This window comes from Geotrypetes seraphini, chromosome 5 (genome assembly GCF_902459505.1).
Source record: "Geotrypetes seraphini chromosome 5, aGeoSer1.1, whole genome shotgun sequence".
NCBI lineage: Eukaryota > Metazoa > Chordata > Amphibia > Gymnophiona > Dermophiidae > Geotrypetes > Geotrypetes seraphini.
The window spans coordinates 10,305,298-10,327,176 of record NC_047088.1 but is presented as its reverse complement, the minus strand read 5'-3'; the positions used below and the strand labels follow the sequence as shown (position 1 = coordinate 10,327,176).

At 44.3% G+C, this 21,879-nt stretch overlaps 1 protein-coding gene across 1 annotated transcript in view; it reads left to right on the top strand.

Annotated features, from left to right (window-relative positions):
- Window positions 1–21,879, top strand: part of AR (androgen receptor) — a 214,922-nt gene that overhangs the window by 89,480 nt on the left and 103,563 nt on the right. The window contains exon 2 of the mRNA XM_033945498.1: window positions 18,724–18,875. Coding sequence (XP_033801389.1) covers window positions 18,724–18,875 — 152 coding nt within the window. The remainder of the gene's footprint in view (window positions 1–18,723; window positions 18,876–21,879) is intronic.

Genomic DNA, 21,879 nt, shown 5'->3' with positions numbered 1-21,879 from the left:
TTTTTCTCCTTGGGACATCAGTGGTCGTTTTGGGAAGTAGATTTGTAGTTTAGTTTTCATGTAGTACGGAATCGTTTCATGGAAGGTTTTGAAAGCGAGGAGCAGGGCCTTGAAGGTGCAGCGTTTTTGAATGGGCAGCTAATGCAGGGGTAACATGGTTGCGGATGCCTAGGTTTTTCAGTAGGCGGATTGCAGCGTTTTGCACCCTTTGGAGGCGGGAGAGAGTTTTGGTAGGCAGGCCCACTAGTAGAGTGTTACAATAGTCTACGCAGGATAGAACAAAAGCGTAGAGTAGTTGGGCAAATTCAGATTCTGAGAAGTAGGCATGTATGGTTTTTAGCTGGCGGAGGTAGTAGAAGGAGGATGAAACTAGTTTGGATACGTGATCTGTCCTTGATTAATTAGAGTCAAGAGTTATTCCTAGGCTGCGGACGTTGTCTTTGGGTGTAAGGGTGTTTGTGGCCCAGGAAAAGGACAGACGGGGATATACGCATAAATCTTTGTGGATCCAGAGAAGTTCTGTCTTGGATTCATTTTGATTCCCTCCTCCTTCACTAGAGGGCTATGCTGCCCCCTTTAATTTTTCCTTCTGAATGCTAGCCAGATGGAGTCTTTCTGATCTGCTCTGTTAATTTTTTTTATTTTAGTCTTTCTGTTCTTTTTATGAATTTTTGATGGCTTTCAGTGCTCAGAGCTGCCCTTGTTGAGGATTCAGCTCTTCCTGCGTGGAGAAGAAGCAGACTGAGGTCTGCAGCTGACAGTCCACTCCTTCTGTGGTACCTGTTGTTCAGCCTGCAGAAACTTTTGGAGCTCAGGGTCTGTTGCCCTTGTAGCACTGCTCGCCCAGTGTCAGAGGCTTGAGCGCACAGTCATGCATCCATAGAGGGCTCAGCTGGGTTCCACAGGGTCCGGCTGCATTTTGCCTCCCCACTTTCATGTCCGCAGGGGTTCGAGGCTGTCAGACAGCAGTCCGACTGCCAGCCCGAAGATTCAGCATTGGAGGAGTGGTCCATTTGAGGTAGTGATTTTCTCCCCAGATCCAGCTACCTTTGGAACTGAGGTAGGCTGCAGCACATTTCCAGCACAGGTCACAGTGAGTAAGACTGATGCATCATATGTGGAAAATCTGTGGGGGTGGAGGGGTATTTAAAATCATTTTGTTAGATTTCTGCCCTTCCCTTAGGTTTCCCCACTACTAAAATCACTGTTTTTTAAATTTTAGTTAAAGCATTTTTGAGCTGTTTTTTGGCGCCAAAATGCTGTGGCAGCGATTATCTTGGATTACCCAAGTGATTTTTATTTTTTTTTTTTTTTGCAAAATTTCTACAGAATCTTCAGATCAACTCATTTTGTCTCAAAACTGGCTGGGACAGAGTCGGCTGGCTCCTTTACCCTCAGTTCATGCCAGGTTTTGGATGATTTCCTGAAGAGTGTCCTTGTGCCACGTGCCGTGTAATACATGAAGAGGGGGCAAGAGCGGTTGGCATAGCCTCCCCTTTGCTTTCTGGGCTGAAGAATGGTTGGGTGGGGGTTGTCTATCAGCTGGCATTAAAGCCCTGGAATGGTGGTCATTCTGAGCGTATGGAGGCCATGGAGCCCAAGAGATGCAAGCTGAAGTCATCTAAAGGATGTGGACGAGATTCCCAGGGGAAGTCTGGCAGTGCACCAAGTGGTGTGTTTGCCTCAGTATCAAGATCCGGTGGGCCTTTCCGAGGGAGACTCGGACAATGAGGAATATATCTATCGCAGAGCAAGCCCTCCCTGTCAGGAGATGCAGGAGTCACAGGCCGATGTGAGTGCACAAGATACATCCCCCAAGACCTTGCTTGTATATCAAGTTAAAATTTAATCAAATGTTTGCTTGTCTTGCAAAATATTTGCAATCCAAGGTTTTATTGTACTTACCTTTTGAACATGGCAACCTTTCTGCTCGGATTTTATGCATCATGCTTCCTGAATGGAAGATACAACTGAAGTTTCTTTTGGGATGGGGGTGTGACACTTGATGAAGTTACAGGGAAATACTTTTAAAACCAAAAGGAGAAAATATTTTTTTCACTCGGAGGAAAGTTAAGCTCTGGCATGCATTGCCATAGGATGTGATAAGAGCGATTAATATAGCTGTTTTTATGTATAAATCATGTTTATTAGCAAAAACCACTATGAACAATACAAAAAAAAACCAAACAGTTGTGGTTAGAAATAACAATCTCCCCTCCCCGCCCACCCCACAACATCCAATAGAAGGAGTGTGAGCTACACAGCCTAGTCAGGTACATCAAATATTTAACAAATAACTACAAATTCTCAGAATAAGAATCCCAAAAAGCCCTCCAAGTCTGGCGAAAGGTCCTCCACTGAGGGGAGTGCAAAGACTTGATTTGAGTCCGCTCCATTTTTGAGTAAAGCTATCATTTATAGACACCCCTGTTGTAGTGTGGGTGGCCTTTCATCCAGCCTTTGTAATAAAATCACTTTTTTGCCCATCAAGATCGCTTTTCTGAGAAAAGAATGGTAGCCCTTTGGGACAGGAGACTGCAAACAAAAGGTATCAAATAATATTAACGGATCTAATTTAACACCACATGTCCAAAGAGAGGAAAGATACTATAGCAAAGAAGCCCAAAATGTTGTAATCTGGGAACATGTCCAAGAGTGGTTGCATTTCAGACATGCCCCTGCAGCAGTAAAACCCTTATGATGAGCCCTTTTAGGTGAGATATACAACCAAAGTGCAAACTTGTAATGTTGTTCCCAATGTAAGACATTGTTGGACAAGGAGCAAAATCCAAGCCCAAAAGCCTTAAATTCTGCTTAGGTAAAATGTAGAGCCACATCAGCACGCCAAGCTTGGGCATACTTTGTAATGTCTAGTTCAGTACATGAATCCTGCAGATACCTGTGATGAAACCACAATGGTACTTTCAGCTGTGCCCTCAGTGTATATAAGGAAGACGGCTCCTCTTGCATATCTTCCTTGAGATCCTGCCAGGGCAAACTGTGGATATAAGAACATAAGAAGTTGCCTCCACTGGGTCAGACCAGAGGTCCATCTCACCCAGCGGTCCGCTCCCGCAGCAGCCCATCAGGTCTGTGACCTGTGAAGTGGTTTCTGACCACTTCTATAACCTACCTCTAGTTCTATCTGTACCCCTCAATCCCCTTATCCTCCAGGAACCTATCCAAACCTTCCTTAAACCCCTGTATAGTGCTTTGGCCTATCACATCCTCTGGTGGAGTTGCATGTAAGAAAAGGTGTTTAATAGAATAAGGAGAAATTCCCATTTCAAATCAGCAAGGGTTTTCATATGTCTCTCCTCAGTGAGTACTTGATACAAATAACAAAGTCCAAGTCTATTCCAGCAGTGGAAGATAGAGAACTGCTGACCCAGGACAGATAGGAATGGAGAAGTTGTTACCGAGTATCCTTGGTGCCTACATACCCATCTCCAAGTGGCCACCGCTCCATGCAAAATCTGTGTCCTCTGGAGAACCCTTTCCTGTGGAGATAACAGCTAAAATGCCAGGGATGCAAAAAGGAGAGCTCCAAAGGTGTAAACAAAAGATCTTGTGTGCCCCTGTACCAGTCATTAATGTGAGGCATGGCTGCAGCAATAGTCATATGGCGTAAGTTGAAAAAACCAAGGCCATCAATGCATTGTGGGATTTGACTAACAGAAAGGGGCAAGCGAGCTTTCTTTCCTGGCCACAAGTATTTTTGTAAGTCTGTGGAGCCGTCGCTCATCAAAGGCCTTTTAAAAAAAAAACGGAAGCATTTGAAACACACAAAACCATTTGGGTGTCAGTATCATATTAAACAATTGTATGTGACCGTACACAGATAATTTGTAAGCTCACCAGAGATTGAGGTTAGAAGCAGTATCCACAAGCAGAGTACGAACATTCTTTGCATATAAGCAAGACAAATTTGCAGGAATAGCAACCCCTAGATATTTTAAATAAGAGGGGGGACCCACTGGAGAGGAAAGGACCCCTCCCACCAGGTACGAACCTCAGGAGAGACAATGGGAGGGCTATAGATTTAGTTAAATTCAGTAAAAGCCAGAAAACCGCCCATATTCACTAATGGGGTTGAGAGCAGGGAGGAGAGAACATAAAAAGCTAAGAATTGCCACTGCTGGGTCAAACCAGTGGTCCATCGTGCCAAGCAATCCGCTCACGCGGCAGCCCTTAGGTCAAAGACCAGTGCCCTAATTGAGACTAGCCCTATCTGGTTCAGCAGGAACTTGTCTAACTTTGTCTTGAATCCCTGGAGGGTGTTTTCCCCTATGACAGACTCCGGAAGAGCGTTCCAGTTTTCTACCACACTCTAGGTGAGGAAGAACTTCCTTACGTTTGTACGGAAACTATCCCCTTTCAACTTTTAGAGAGTGCCCTCTCATTCTCTCTACCTTGGAGAGGGTAAACAACCTGTCTCTATCTACTAAGTCTATTCCCTTCATTATCTTGAATGTTTCGATCATGTCTCCTCTCAGTCTCCTCTTTTCAAGGTAGAAGAGGCCAAGTTTCTCTAATCTTTCACAGCCCCATAACCATTTTAGTCACTCTTCTCTAGTCTTTATCTTTTAAGGCCCATACAGATTCACTGGTTAAGAGATGTTTTATTGCCTTCTGGAAGCTGTGTACTATTAGGAAATATTTTGATTTTATATCATTTAAAATCCTGGTCCAATCTTCAATCCTTTCAATATTGGATTATTGTAATGTTATTTATCTGGGATCGTATAAAACAGGGGTGCCCAATAGGTCGATCGCGATCGACCTGTAGATCACCAGGGCAAAGTGAGTCAATCGCAGAGCTCATCCTGGGCTCCGTGATAGACTCACTTTGCCTTGATGATCTACCGGGCCGATCAGCCTTCCTCTCCCCGACGTCAATTCTACCGTTGGAGAGGAAGTTCGGGCCAGCCAATCGGCTGGGCGGAACTTCTTTTCAGAATTGATGTCGGGGAGGGGAATGCTGGTCAGCCTGACACAAGGAAGCAGAGAGCTTGCGGCGGCGGCTTTGGGGCCTGTTCCCCGATGGTGGTAGCAGGGAGAAAGAAAGAAAGGGGGCAGGCAGGGAGACAGAAGGAAAGAAGGGAAACATAAAAAAAGGGGGCATGAAGAGAGAAAAAAGAAAGGGAGGCATGGAGAAAGAAAGGGCAGGAAGAGAGGAAGAAAAAGTTGGGGGAGGGAATGAGGTCTAGAGGAGAGAAAGCATATAGGCTGAAAGAAGGGAAGAAAGAGCAACCAGAGACTCATGAAATCACAAGATAACAAAGGTAGGAAAAATGATTTTATTTTCAATTTAGTGATCAAAATGTGTCTGAATTTATATCTGCTGTCTATATTTTGCACTATGGCTCCCCTTTTACTAAACCACAATAGTGGTTTTTAGCGCAGGGAGCCTATGAGCGTCGAGAGCAGCACTGGGCATTCAGCACAGCTCCCTGCGCTAAAAACTGCTATTGTGGTTTAGTAAAAAGGGAGGGGGGTATATTTGTCTATTTTTGTATGGTTGTTACTGAGGTGACAATGCATAGAGTCATCTGCCTTGACTTCTTTGAAAAAACCCCAGAATAGGAATAATAATTAACATTTTCTCAGCGTACACTGTGCTTTGTGTTTTTTAAAATTTTCTTTTGGTAGATCATTTTGACTTGGTCATTTTAAAAGTATCTCACAAGCCCAAAATGTGTGGGCACTACTGGTATAAAATAACCACTAGCCGACTAAAAATCATACAAAATACAGCTATTCATTTAATTTTTAATTTGAAAAACCACGATCATATCAGTGTATATTATCAAAAGCTTCACTGGCTACCATTTGAGGCTAGAGTGTTGTTTAAATTTGGATGCATTTATTTTAAAGTTTTATTTGGTTCAGCACCGGCTTACCTCGTTTCTCATTTTAATTTTTTTATTTTTAAGAAAAATATCCATAGATCTGGTTGGTTTTATTTTCCTTCAGCAAATGCATGTCGTTACAAAAAAATTTTGGATAGGACCTTAGAATTCCAAGCAGGATTAATGAATTCATGTTTGAATCTTATTTCCCCATTTCTTACCTACTATCAATTTTGAAAAAATCTTAAAACCCACTTATGTAAACAATATAATATACATTATTGATTTTTTAATATTATCATGTTATCATAATGTACATTTTTTATTAGTGCGTATTTTAGTCTATATCGTGTTATCCTTATTCATCAGTTTTAATGCTTGTATTAGTTTCTTAGAATTTTATTATGTATGATATTATTTTTTTATTATATTCATTTTTTCAGTTACTGCCCCTATGTTGTGGAATTCCCTCCCATTAGATGTTCGATGAAAGAACTCGTTTGGAAAATCTAAAACCAAGCTCAAAACTTTTCTCTTTAAAGATGCCTTTACTCTTTAGTACCAGCTTCCGCTTCTCAAACTTATAATTTATGTGAAGCTCTGAAACATCAAATGTTTCTTCTAAAGCGATCCCCTCCCTAATGTCTTGCCACTCCCCTTTTACCTCCCCTTTTTTATTAATTTTACTTTGATGTATTTTAAACAACTTTCCCTTTCCCAGCTTCCCTTTTGTCTCATGTACGTTAATGTGAATTTACCTAGTATTTTACTACTAGTACTTTAGCCCTTTACATTAACGGATGCTAGAGTAGATGTCTATTTTGTGGGGTTTTTTCTTTGTCTCTTTCTCCTTGGACGCTGTCTGTCTGTCTGCCTGTCATTCTTTCTGTCTGTGTCTCTCCCTGGCCCCCTGTCTATCTTTTTTTCTGTCTCTGTTTCCCTGGCCCCCTGTATTTCTCTGTTGTGCAATGCCTGCCTGTCTCTCAGTGGCACCCTTCCTATGTCCATAGTGTCCCATCCTATGTCCTTAGTACCCCAGTTCTTCCTTCCCATGTCCTTAGTACCCCTTCCTACGTCCTTAGTGCCCTCAGTGCCTCATTCACATGTCCTAAGTGCCACCAGTGCCTCCGTCCTGTGGCCATAGTACCCCAGTGCCTCCTTCCCATGTCCTTAGTGCCCCCAGTGCATCCGTCCTGTGTCCTTAGTGCCCCCCAGTGCCTCCTTCCAATGTCCCCCTCACTGCCTTCCAGACTTTGACCCAACCCCACCCCCGAAACCAGCCTGCCTCCCTCCCATCCCCTGTGTAGTAGACCCTCTGCTTTGTCCCCTCTTTTTTTTTTTTTTGGTCAAAATTTTTATTGAAGTTTTCAATAAAGATACAACAAAAGAAATAGGAATCATAATGAACAATGAACATATGATCCAATATGAATATGTCACTATATAAATAACTCTTCATGTCAAGTCATAACCAAAGCCGACATAAAAGGCAAACAAAATATGAGGGAGGGCAAGGGAGAGAGATACTGCAAGGGCTTCTACCACAGCAGGAACCATCTTCGTCATTCGCTGCCCTGCTTCGCTCCCATCGGGTCCGACGCCCACCGGAGCTCCCGACTGCCTACTTCCTACTGGGCCTGCTCCGCCCCCCAGTACCTTCCGGGAGCCCTTAAACTTAGAACCGCGCCCATTCCCAACCTCCTTGGGCTCTTCAGGCCCTCTGAGGCCTACCTTTAATCTTTGGGACCTGGCCACTACTGGACCAGGTCCCCGACGATACTCCAGTGCGGAGGCCAGGGCTCGCGGGATTGGGTGGTGGCCGGGGTTGTGCGGAAAAGCAACAGCAGCAGCTCAGCCGTGCAGCCAGCGCTAGGCATTGCCGGGGTCGGGCATGGACCTTGCGCCGGCCGCTAGTGGAGGCGATCGGCGGCTGGCTGTGGTCCCCGGTCTGCTTTCAAAGTTAATTTTGCGTTTCGAGAAAGGAGCCGCAACGGCCGACATCTGCCTTCGTGGGATTCGCGCACATGCGCACTCCTACCTGCGGTGCACTACAGCTCATGGAAAACGGGAGCACGCAGGTGGGAGTGCGCATGCGCGGCTTAGGGTTTTATTATATTAGATATGACAAAATATTGTTTTTATTTACCCATTTTAACAGTTTTTTACAATTTTTAATATTGTACACCGTTTAGACATTTGTTTTGATAGACGGTATATCAAAAATAAACAAACTTGAAACTTGAGTAGGAAAACCAGAAAAAAACCCCATTCTGAACCAAACGTGTACTAATATATACCAGGCTCTGCTCCTAGCCCCCCTCACTCCCTGCCAGGCTCTGCGCCCAACCCCACACTCCCTACCAGGCTCTGCACCCTGTCTCCCCTTCCCTGCCAGGCTGTTTTTCATATACACACAGCAAATATAAATTATCAAAACTGACACATTTTGACCACTAAATTGAAAATAAAATCATTTTTCCTACCTTTGATGTCTGGTGATTTCATGAGTCTCCTTTCTTCACTCAGGCCCAACAATTGCCCCTTTCTATTTCCTCCCTCCCATGTCCCGAGTTCGTGCCTCCTCACTGCCTTCCAGCCTTTGTCCTTCGTTCTTCCTCCCTACCATGCCCCGAGTTTATGCCTCCTCCCCCTCACTGTCTTCCAAGCCTTTGTCCTTCCTGCCGTGCTGATGAAGACTGCTTACCCTCCGCTGATTCCTCCTTCTCTGGCCCGGGTCCACCGCTGCTGCGCTGCCACTCAAAGAAGGGAAGGGAAGGGCCAGTGTGCAGCGATTGCACATCACCGGCCCACAAGCCTTTTCCCGACATCAGAACTGACGTCAGTTCTGATGTCGGGCGAAGGCTTGTGGGCCGGCGATGTGCAATCGCTGCACGCTGGCCCTTCCCTTCTTTGAGTGGCAGCGGACCCGGGCCAGAGGAGGAGGAATCGGCGTAAGGTAGGCAGGCTTCAACACGGCAGGGAGGGAGGAAGACGGTGTCCAGCATGGCAAGTTGGCCCTTCCCTTCCTGGACTTGCAGCGCAGTGGTGGCCAGCAGGGAGCAGCGGCAGCAGGCAGATGGGCCTGCATACCCCCAACACGTGGGACAGTTTGAAAAGGTACAACGGGGTGGGTGAGGTTGTTCTAAAAAAGTTACCTTCGCTTCATAAGACGCACCAAAATTTCCACCCAATTTTGGGTGGGAAAAAAGTGCGTCTTATGAAGCGAAAAATACGGTAATGCAGGCGTAAGTACATACCATGAGCCCTGGAGAGGTGTGAGTTGTCTCGTTCAAAGGGATGAAGGGAACGCCATGCGTCCACCAAATGAAGAGCTTCAGTAAAGGAAAATAAGTGACGGTCCTCTGCATTTCAGAGGAGCAGATCCTGCCGAACGATCCCATAAAGGATCAACAACTGAATTCATATCACTGACAACCAACAATTCCTGATACATATAATGGGTACAAACTGAGAACAAATGCCTAAAGAAAGGTGCACCATCTTAATTAGGCCTATATACAGTAAATAAGATAATCTCCTTGCCAAACATGTGGAGTCTCAACAAAAGATATCTCCCCGCCGAATCCTTTTGGAGCAGCTCCGCCTTACACATAGCTGCTTTATGAAGGAGAACCGCCACGCCATCCTGGCGACTCCCAGATGAGGCATAAAGAACACCCACCCACTATCTAGTTAATTTCAGATACTCCTCATCTGTTAAACGAGTTTCCTGCAGACAAGCTATTGCTACTTTATGCCTTTTCAAAGCCTGCAGGATCTTAGTATGTTTTACAGGCGACGTGATTCCCCCTACATTCCAGGTTGCAATATGCCTTGATAGGAAACTCAGGACACTCCAAATCCAAATATCCCCTAATGATGAACTAGTACCGAAGAGCGGGAGTGCTCAGCCCTCACACCCTCTCTAAAGAATGTTTGCAAACAGAAGAAAAGAACCCAACCCGTAAAGGCTGCAGAAAAAGAAAAGTACTCTCAATCGCGTACCCAAGAAAACACTCAACCCACCCTCCACCCCACCCCAGTACCCGCATGACCTCCCCACTGTCCCCAACATTAAATGTCAAGGGCTGAGATCACCAACAATCGCATCTCTATACAGAAAAACCACAAAGTGACATCAAATAACAAGACAGCATTGGCAAACAGATGAACTCTTATCACAAGCAGTGCAAAGAGAGAACTCTAAAGTCATGTTAGATGATCTACTCCAGCTCGAGCTTCTATGGAATCAAAAGTCTTCCACACTCCATTTTGGTTCACTTTCAAAATTGCAGGTTAAAGGAATACAAACCAGAGAAGCACACATGGGGTGGAAACTCCGGTGCTGTTCCTCGACCGCTGGAGAATAATCTTGAAAGATATGAATTACGGTGCCATCATAGACTAACATATCCCACTTTTGACGATATGCCCTACGTAGCTCCACTTTAAGTAGGTAATTGTGTAGCTTAGCCACCACCATTCTGGGATGTTGCCGATTGTTGCCCTGCTTGCCAACGCGGTAAGCCTGCTCAAAACATAATGGGCCCATACCAGCAGGAAGGGGTAGTTCCTTATGGAGCCAATCTTGCGTAAGAACATAAGAATAGTCTTACTGGGTCAGACCAATGGTCCTTCAAGCCCAATAGCCCATTCTCACGGTGGCCAATCCCCAAGCTTTTGTTCTGGCAGGGATTTAGGCAAACTGATAAAACGGAGGTTATCCCTCCTACAACGATTTTCTAAGTCCTCCAGCTTTTCAGAATGGGAGCCAAGCAGAGTTTCCAAACACGTGATATGATCCGTTATGACACATGCAACGTCCTCCATGGCGGACACCCGGGTCTCCAGCTCACCAGTTAGTCTCCAAATGTGCTATTTGGTCAGAAAGACGCTCCATCTGAGGTTGAAGTGCAGAGGTAACCACCACCGAGAGTTGTTGTAGTTATGTGCAGTAAATTCTCCAGCGCCAGGGGATCTGCCATTTTATCATCCCCACCTCGGATCCAATCTTTATCCTTTTTCGTGGTCTTGCCCACCATTAGAAACATAGAAACTAACGGCAGATAAGGGCCATGGCCCATCCAATCTGCCCATACCGATGATCCTCCCCTACCTTTCTCTGTGAAGAGATCCCACTGACGATCCCATTTTGACTTAAAATCAGGCACGCTGCTGGCCTCAATTACCTGTAGTGGAAGACTATTCCAGCGATCAACCACCCTTTCGGTGAAGAAGTATTTCCTGGTGTCGCCATGCAATTTCCCGCTCCTGATTTTCCATGGATGCCCTCTTGTTGCCGTGGATCCTTTGAAAAAGAAGATATCCTCTTCCACCTTGTGACATATTTGAACGTCTCGATCATGTCTCCCCTCTCTCTGTGTTCCTCGAGTGAGTACAGCTGCAATTTATCCAGCCATTCCTCATATGGGAGATCCTTGAGTCCTGAGACTCAAGGATCTCCCATATGAGGAACGGCTGGATAAATTGCAGTTATACTCACTCGAGGAATGCAGAGAGAGGGGAGACATGATCGAGACGTTCAAATATCTTAATTTTTTAGGTGGCATATCAAATTTTAAGAAAACTTGGTGACTTCCCACTTACAGTTCTGGAAACCGCACCTTCAGAAAGATATAAATAGGATGGAGTCGATCCAGAGGGCTGCTACAAAATTGATCCGACGTTGACCTTGATGTGCATACTCTGAAAGAAAGCCAGAAGAGAGTGGACATGATAGGGACTTTTAAATAGCTCTGTGGCATTAATGTACAGGAGGGGGCCTTTTTCAAATGAAGGAAAATTCCGGAACGAGAGTGCATGGGATGAAGTTAAGAGGTGACAGGCTCAGGAGTAATCTGAGGAAATACTTTTTTTTACAGAAAGGGTGATGGATGCTGGAATAGTTTCCCAGTAGAGGTGGAGACAGTCTGTGCCAGAATTCAAGAAAGCGTGGGATTTCTTAGAGAGAGAAGATAGTGGATCCTGCAGAAGGATAGACTGGATGGGCCAATTGGCCTTTTATCTGCTGTCATGTTTCTAAATATCCTCAAGGTTGTTATTTCTAAATGCATTCTCTCTTTTTTTTTTTTTTCTATTGAGAAATGCATTGTCCTTCAGTCATGCAACATTTCCCTCCATCCACTTTCCCCTTTCCTTCTACTATAGTAGTCTCTCTGTTAACCAGAACTCAAGCAACTGGAAAAAAAAGGTTCCCCCCCCTCCCCCAAGGCCACCATTTCTGTTATCTTCCACTGCAAATACTCCCCAAACCACCAGTGCTGCTCTTCTCTCCTCTCTTTGCGACCAAGATGATTGGCGCTGCTGTCCACATCCTCCCTTCACTGACCGGCACTGTGCTTACCATATGCATGCCAGTGCTAAAAGAGCCTGACGCTGATGTTCTCTGCTGGGCTGCTGCGGGGCCTTCAGCATCTGCGCATTGTGACATTTCCATCCCTAGGGATGAACCTGTCAGGGTTAAGTCAGGGGCTAAACCAGTTCTCAGAGGCAGGAAACCAGATGAAGGTAGAGCCTCAGAGGCTGTAGAGGACAGGGCTGCCTATCCTGAAGAGAATGAGCTTGTCTCTGAACCAGAACCCATTCTAGAGTCAGAGCCTGACAGGAGAGCAAGCTCCCTTAGAAAGTCCAGTCAGTTCTTAAACTGTAATATCCCCAGTGAACTGAGAGGGAGCCAGAGAGCATACAGACCTGTGCCCCAGCCAGGTAAGCTAGGGGAGTGGCTTTAACAGCTTAAAACAACTCTCAAAGACTGTGAAGCAGGCAGCTCAGGAAGACCTGGCAGATAGGGCTCTTTTGGCCAGGGCAAAGCACAAGGCAGGAGCCTATGGGATGGGAAGGCCCTGCACCCCAGGAGACTACAGAGCTGAAAGCCCCAGAGGAAAGCATGGACATAGCATTTGAAATGCCCAGGGACACAGCAGAACAGATGCGAGTTTGGCAATTTCCTGCCAGTGATTTAATTTGTTCTTTTTGGATATTTTTGTTGGGACAATTTGCTAATGAAGTAGCTACCAAGGAACTGTAATTGTGAAGGGGTTTTTGTTGTTGTTGTTGCTGCACAGCAATGGGGGGGCTGGGCTGGAAGCAGTGCTGGAATTGTGCACAGCACTAATTGAACTGCTCTACACCAGCTAGGACTGAGCACTAAGGAAGCTGGTGTGTTTTTTTGTTTGCTGCATTGCAACAGGGTGACTTCCAGAATTGGGGGAGGGTTCACAGAAGACCTCGGTTTGGGAATTTTGTGGGTGTTTATTAAAAGTGAACCCAGCAATTCTGTTCTCAGTCCCCAGGTAGCCTAGAGAAGCAAAGTTTTACAACTGCATTTCGCTGAAGTTTTTGTTTTGGTGTTTGAACTGCAAGGACCTGGTGAAGCTCAGGACTGTTAACCTAAAGCCCAGGTGGAGTGGAATTGTTGTTGGTGGTTTTTTTTTGTGTGTTTTTTTTGCTTTTCCCTTGTTCCTGTTGGGAACAGTATGGAACTGCCCAGGACATGACTGCAGGCTACTTACCTGAGGCAGAGCTTGAGTTTATGTTGGATTATGAACTGCAGTGTTCTTCCCAGAAATTTTTTCCAGCCGGGTGGCATGAAAAAATAGCTGGGTGGGGCGGGATGGGGAAATTTGGTGGTGTGGAAAATTAACCCCTTCTTTTACTAAGATGCGCTAGCATTTTTAGTGCCCGTAAACCCCCGCGCTACGCGGGAAAAATAACGCCAGCTCATTGCTGGTGTTAGCGTTTAGCATGCGTGGCAATAATGCAAGCACTAAGCACACGCTAAAACCGCTATCACAGCTTAGTAAAAAGAGCCCTAAATGTGTACTATTTTTATTAGTTTATTATTATTTTCCAATGCTCAATATGACTTCTTTTTTTTAAGGTTTGACACTTGTGCCAAAATATTTTTATTAAATTTAAGAAGTATCCAATTCTAGAAGGGAATAATTAGATATTTGCCCTCTTTCAAATGGCATAGAGCAGTGGTCTCAAACTCAAACCCTTTGCAAGACCACATTTTGGATTTGTAGGTACTTGAGAGGGCCGCAGAAAAAATAGTTAATGTCTTATTAAACAAATGACAATTTTGCATGAGGTAAAACTCTTTATAGTTTATAAATTTTCGCCCCCACCCCCCACCGAAGGCCTGCATGTTTCCCCCTTCTTTGAAGCATCCTCCAGCTTCCCCCCTGGCCTCCCAGTCTTAGTTTCAGGTAATTACCACAGCCTGCAGAGAGGACTACCATGGTCCCGCCCCTCCTTTGACGTCAGGGGCAAGATCACGGCAGAGGGAACGTGCTGCTGAGGACGACAGCAGCCTGCAAGGATTGCTACAGAATCGACAATCCTCTCTACAGGCTGCGGTAATTATCTGAAGGTAAGAGCAAGAGGCTAAGGGGGAAGCCGTAGGACATGCATAGAATGAGCAGCACTAGTATAGACAGCAATAATACAGACCGTGGGCCGCAAAATAGTGCCTGGCGGGCCAAAACCCCAAAGATCAATTTACAACTCTCGTAAATACATCGATCCCTCCAAATTCTGGACCACAACAGATGCAGAAATCCAAGAATGCAACCCCAAGGACTTCGTCTCACAATGGTGCAAGCTAAGCACAGCTACCCTAGACGAGCTAACCCCATTACAAATAAAGACCAGAATTTGCAGACGATCAGACAAATGGTTCGATAAAATGGAGAAAGAATAACGAAGAACCCACGAAAACAGCATGGAGAAAACTAAACCATCAATACAAGCTGAAACTAAAAGAAAAAAGAAAAACACACTACACCAACCTAATAGGCAAACATACCCAAGACACAAAAAAACTATTCCAAATACTAAAAGAACTCACAGACACCAAACCCTATCTGGCCAATAACGGAGCGTCTCCCCCCTCAGCTACACTTTTAGCCGAATACTTTTAAAAACAAAATCACAACTGCCAGGACTACCCTCTCCGAAAGCCCAATCCACCTAGAAGAGATCACAATGCCCCCCTCAGAAAAAGATTCAGCAGCGGCAGACAGAACCTGGTCTCACTTTCCCACAATACAATGGTCCGATCTTAACAAACTCTACAAAAAATAAGCCAAACAACCAGCGATCTCAACCACTGCCCTCCTTACCTATTAAAATCCTCCAGTACCAAATTCCATGCTCTCCTCTTACAATGGATACAAACCATGCTCACAGATGGCCTTTTCCCGCAAGACCTCAGTGAAATCGTCACCCCGATCCTAAAAGACCCTAAAGGAGCAACAGATCAACCATCCAACTATAGACCCATAGCCTCAATACCACTTTATGTCAAACTTATGGAAGGCCTGGTAGCCAAACTCCTCATCAACTACCTAGAAGACCACAACATACTCCACCTTACACAATCTGGTTTCAGAACCAACTACAGCACAGAGACACTACTAGGTTCCCTCCTGGACACATTTTTTCAATTTACGCTCCAGTGCTCGGCATTTCTGCTTCAATTTCCTGTGGTATGGAAGATACCAGGGAGCCTTGCGGGAATAGGAGATAGGTTTAGTAGATAAAGGGGCAAGAGCATGATAAGTGGTCTCGGAAAGGGTTACCCAGTTGTGCCAGTTGGAATCAGGGTCGGTGTGGCCAGGAAAAGGACAACACCTCAGCATAGGTAGAAAAATACTGATTATACAGCTGGATCTCAACGCAGTATTTGACCTGGTGGACCACAACATCCTACTACAAATGCTAGAAACAATAGGAATCAAAGACAAGGTACACACATGGTTTCAAGGGCTGTAGCATGCAACCACAAATCAACAAAACAATACAAAAATCATTCGAGGTCATGAGAACTTAAGGCAAGTTCAAAAATTCTTTGACAGAAAACAATACCAGCTCTTGGTCCAGTCCCTAGTCATAGGTCTTCTAGACTACTGCAACATACTCTATCTCCCCTGCCCCACAACCATGATAAAACAACTACAAACAGTTCAAAACACAACGCTAAGACTTATCTATTACTTGAGGAAACATGATCACATCATGGCGGCATACCTCGACTCACACTGGCTCCCAATACAAGCAAGAGTGCAATTCAAATTCTACTGCCTACTATTTAAAGCCATAAATGAAGATAGCCCAGCCTACCTAAACAACCGCCTAATCCAAACTGCCTCAACCAGACACAGGAGAACACACAAACCTTTCACGCATCCCCCAATCAGAGACGTCAAACAAAAAAAACTGTACGATGGCCTTCTAGCCACTCAAGCAGCAAAACTAGACTACCAACTCTCCAATTTACTGATAACGACTCCAGACTACAAATCATTTAGAAAAGAAATAAAAACCATCCTATTCAAGAAATCCTTGAAGACAAACTAACACCGCAAGACTCATCCCAATTCTCTGAAGCAACTCGTTCGACTCTTCAATTCCTCTGGAAATGGCCAGATAACTTCTTTTGTAATCTGTCTTGAACTGCAAGGTATTGGCGGAATAGAAATCAGTAATGTAATGTAATTGTATGCTAATAGATCTCATGCATATTCATTGGGGAAATCCTGAAAACCCGACTGGATTCCGGCCCTCGAGGAGGGACTTTGAGACCCCTGGACTAGGGGATGATACAAATTTCCAGACCCTCCCCTTTTTGATCATCAGCTTTAAAACCTTCCTTAGTTGTGCTGGATAAAAGCAGCTGTACCGTAATTGCCCTGACAGCAGCTGGAATGCATCTGGCCGCATTGGACTACTTTTGTGCTGGTTTATAGATGCCATACCATAGAGAGTACAAAGAACCTCTTCTGATTTTCAAAGATAAGTGAAAAAAAGTTTCTATTTTGCTGCGACCAAAATCTGTGTTCTGTATGGAAAGAAAAGTTAAAAATGGACCAAGGGAGGTTTTTGAACCAGTGATTGAAAAGGGGAGGGTCTGAGACATTAGTCCAGGGGTAGGCAATTCCGGTCCTCGAGAGCCGGAGCCAGGTCAGGTTTTCAGGATATCTGCAATAAATATGCATGAGATAAATTTGCATCTCAAGGAGGCAGTGCATGCAAATTCATCTCATACATATTCATTGTGGATATCCTGAAAACCTGACCTGGCATCGGCTCTCAAGGTGCGGAATTGCCTACCCCTGGTCTAGTCTGAGGCTTTTCCTACCCTGAAGAAAAAATGTGTTAAAAAATATCTTTTGATGGATATAACCAATGTAAAGATTTACACAGTGGGTTTAACATAGTACAGTCATGTCCCCTATTCCAGAGCCCTCTCCCATGTCAGAATTTATTTATTTATTAAAAAATTTATATACCACAGACAACTATGTGGTTTACATATCACATAAATATCTTGTGTTCCCTGCGGTTTCCATACATATAACATGGACATAATTGGATAACTTCATTAACATCTCCCCCCCCCCATATAAGATGTCAAATACACCAAATCAAATTTCAGTAGTTAAGGAAGCAAAAGAGTATTTACAGACAGGAACAAATGAAGGTCAAAAATTTTGGAATGCAGACAATCATACATTTCTATCAGAATATTCGGAAGAAGATATTGGCAAATTGTTTCCTGTTTCTTTAAATGTGTTATACCAACATTCACAGGATAATACTGAAGTTGCTATGGGAGGTTTAATATACAGGGGTCAGTGCTGATCTGGCATGCTCTGTTATCTATTTTCCTCTTTTCATATAATATATCCTAAGACGGTAGTAGGAGGTCCATTCCTCTCTAGGTCACATTCTGCTTAGTGTTCTATGGTGGTGTTGGTTTCCAAAATTTGAGTTATATATGGTTTGACTTTTGGTTCTCTGCAAGGGGGACAATGAACAGAAAATTGGAACAAGACCTCAACTTCATTTTCAAACTCACTGGATTAGAGGAGTTTAGCTTATGTATGAAGAGTTTCTGTATCCAAGATGAGAAACAATTGGCAGCTTTATGTGTGACCCGCAAGGCAGAAACCTACGAGTACAATGGAAAATAGATCTCGGGACCCTCAGAGCTGTTAAACCATAGATCTTACTAAATTTCTGTCTTCTTTCCCCTTTATCTTCAAGGATTTCCTGGTATTAATCATGTGTCCGCAAACATCAGGGTTGGGTGTTTTCTCAATGCATGCATTAGCAGGTGATTTGGAGGTTCCACCTCTCTTTCTGTGAAGAAATGCTTTTTATAGGTCACTTCTGAGGCAGTCCCTCTGCTTCATGACACTGCTTATGTTAATGTTTTCTAACACATATCATATAACTTACTGCCTTTGCAACATTCATCTTTGCTTCTGTGTACAAGCTTGTTGGCTCTTCCCCTTTTTGGAATTCAATGCATTATTCATGTGAGTCATATTGTCGCCAAGAGCTTGTTATAGGTATGTGCGACGCACAAATGGAAGAAATAAATAAAATATTCATACAGCAGTTAAGGTCTGGCTATCCACCCTAAAGTGATTTTTAAAAAATCTTATTAATCACCCTAAAGCAGGGATATCAAACTCCCTCCTCATGGGCCGCAATCCAGTCAGGTTTTCAGGATTTCCCCAGTGAATATGCATGAGATCTATTTGCTTGCACTGCTTTCATTGTATGCTAATAGATCTCGTGCATATTCATTGGGGAAATCCTGAAAACCCGACTGGATTGCGGCCCTCGAAGAGGTATTTTGATATCCCTGCCCTAAAGTGATTTTTTTAAGTCTTTTTTTTTTTTATGTGGTAAATAACATAACACTGCTATTTTTAAGTTCTGGTACTTAACCTATGAACTCATGTTTGAGACTCCTTAACTGTTGGTTCTGTTTTCCTCCTTCTGTATTCCTCTCTCTGTTCTTCCTAATTCTTTTTTGTTTTCTCTTTTCCTACAGGTTGGAAACTGGGAGGGAGCATGGTTTGCCTATAGACTATTACTTCCCACCACAGAAGACATGCTTGATCTGTGGTGATGAAGCTTCTGGCTGCCACTACGGCGCTCTCACCTGTGGCAGCTGCAAAGTGTTTTTCAAAAGAGCAGCTGAAGGTAAATCGCTTTTCCTTTTTCATATGCCAAATATGACAACTATTAATGTTCGTGTGACAGCTGCAGTGTTTTTAAGAAGGAAAGGAAGCATATATTCTCTACTTCCCAAAAATCAAATTCTTCCTTGCTGGAAACAAACACTCCATAATTCTTCAATGAATAGCTTCTACAATCCAAAAGGGGTAAAACTAGTGTTGCCCAATTCAGGAAAAAAAAATTTCGATTCGATTTTCCTGCCCAAGTGGGTGGTTTTTTATGTTGTTGTTGTTGTTTTTTCCCCAGCATTCTGGTGGGTTTATTTTATAGCCTTTTCAACCCCTTTGCCCTCTCCTACCCACACTGACGCTATGCTATAAACAAACAAACAAGACTTTTCCTCCCTCTGTTAAATCCTAGCTCATGTTTGTGGTCTTAACACCAGCTCTGGCAGGATACACATTTCAAATCTGACATATTGTAATCACAAAACAGAAAATAAAATTAGTTTTTCTACCTTTTGTTGTCTAGTCATTATTCAAATCTGGTTGTCTTCTGATAACTTGTTTGCCAGGGTCTCCTTTCTTCTTTCTCCATACTAACCATCCATCTTCCATCTCTGTCCTCCCCTTCCATTTCCTTTCCCTCCCCTGGAGGTCTGGCAACTTCCCTTTTTTCATCTCCATTACCGCAGCTGTAGCAATGAACCCCACCATCCCCAGATCTACCATCTCTCCTTTTCTAAACTACTCTTTCATCCAATATCTCTCCCTCCTTCCCCAGTGTAACATTTCTCCTTCCCTTCATTCTGTCCTCCCCTTCCATCATGCCTTCTCTATAAGTCCAACACTTTCTGCCTCCTGCACACTTTCTCTCTTTGTCCTTGCCTCTTCTCTCGAGTGGCATTCCTCCTTCCCACCCCCCAACCCAACATGCTCTCTCCCCATGCACCATCTCACCCTCCCCTCCAGTGTGTAGCACCATTCCTTTTCCTACCTTTCTCCTTCCTTTTACCTTCTCCCTGTCCAGCATTACCCCTTCTCCCTTCCCTCCCTCTGTGTACTTTTAGATTAGGGCCCCCCCGAAGGCCTGCCCCCTCCCCTGAAGACCTGAAAGGCCTGTATATTCCCCCCCCCCTTTTTTTTTTTGCAGGTCCTCCGGCATCCCATGGACCTCCCACTCTTACCGCAGCCTACAGAGAGGATTGCCGGTGCTCTAGCGCTCCTGCCATCGTCCTCAGAAGCATGTTCCCTCTGACGCGGTCCCACCCCTCCTCTGACGTCGGGGGCAGGATTGTGTCAGAGGGAACGTGCTTCTGAGGACGACGGCAGGATCGCTAGAGCACCGGCGATCCTCTCTGCAGGCTTGGTAAGAGCGGGAGACCCGGGGGGAAGCCGGAGGATGCAGCAAAGAGCGCTAAAACACAGAACAAGGTAAAAACAGGATTTCTGCAGCTCTTCTGACTGACCCTCGCCCCCCTAAAGCAGGAGCGGCAGGCCAGTAAGAGGCAGCGCTGCCGCTCCTGCTTTAGGAAGGCACGGGGAAGAGGATAGGTCACCGAATCAAATCAATTCACCCAAAGTGAATCAATGTGAATCAGAAATCGTGCAGCACTAGTAAAAGCATAGGAATTGCTGGCAAGCTACAAGCTCCAGTGCTGTTCTCATCCCATAGATCAGGGGTAGGGAACTCCGGTCCTCGAGAGCCGTATTCCAGTCGGGTTTTCAGGATTTCCGCAATGAATATGCATTGAAAGCAGTGCATGCAAATAGATCTCATGCATATTCATTGGGGAAATCCTGAAAACCCGACTGGAATACGGCTCTCGAGGACCGGAGTTCCCTACCCCTGCCATAGATCCTCCCTATCTGACTTAAGTTATTCATACAGGACCATAACTACTACTACTTATCATTTCTGTAACACTGCTAGACATACATAAGGCATATGGAGACAGACTAAAGATCTCAATCTGTATACTTTAGAGGAAAGGCGGGAGAGGGGAGATATGATAGAGACCTTTAAATACTTGCATGGTGTAAATGCACATGAGTCTAATCTCATTTGAAAGGAAGCTCTGGATTGAGAGGACATAGGATGAAGTTAAGAAGTGATAGGCTCAGGAGTAATCTAAGGAAATACTTTTTTGCAGAAAGGGTGATAGATGTGTGGAATAGTCTCCTGGTAGAGGTGGTAGAGACAGAAATAGACTTATTTGAGGCTCGTGATTTACTGCGGATTGGTGGACTGGATGGGCCATTTGGCCTTTATCTGTCATCATGCTTCTATGTTTCTATGTATATTAATGAATTGTGTAGTAGGCTTGGCTGATAAATAATACAAGGCTAGAATGTAGACTATAAGTGGGGGTGGTATTCTAGACCTCCCTTAAATGCCTTCTATTAATTGTTTACTTTTTCCTTTTTCTTCACGGCCCTCAGAGATGCCACCAAGGGTTCAATACATGATCATGACCCTAGCTTTATGCACCCAATCGTCACCGGGTCAATGTTAGTGTAAAACTAGTTAAGTCTTAAAGTGTGGTTTTTTTCTATTTTCTTATATTTTTCCAAAATTTTTATAACTTAAGATTAATATCATAAATATTTTATAAGAAGTATTTGAATCAATACTTAGCTTAACCGGGATGGTGGATGACAAGGGATAAATAAGCCAACATGTTTCACCCGTAGAGGGAGTTTCCTCAGGGCTACTATCCTTTACTAATACTAGCTTCTCACGACGTGACCACCCGATCTAAGTTCTCAAGAATAGTCTAGGTGAGAGTGTGCTTAGAGGAAGGGTCAGATTTTGGTATATTATAGAGAAAGAAACCATAGGTTTTTGCAATGTGTTGGATTTATGCAGAGAAAGAGAGTGTCAAAAATGACCCTGAAATTGCGAGCTGACAAGACAGGGAGGATGCGAGTGTTATCCTCCCTGTGGGAGAGTGGGAGAGAGGAGAAATAAGTAGCATTTTTGTGATGTATTTCCAGGTGGGCTATAAATATATCATCTTGCAATAAGA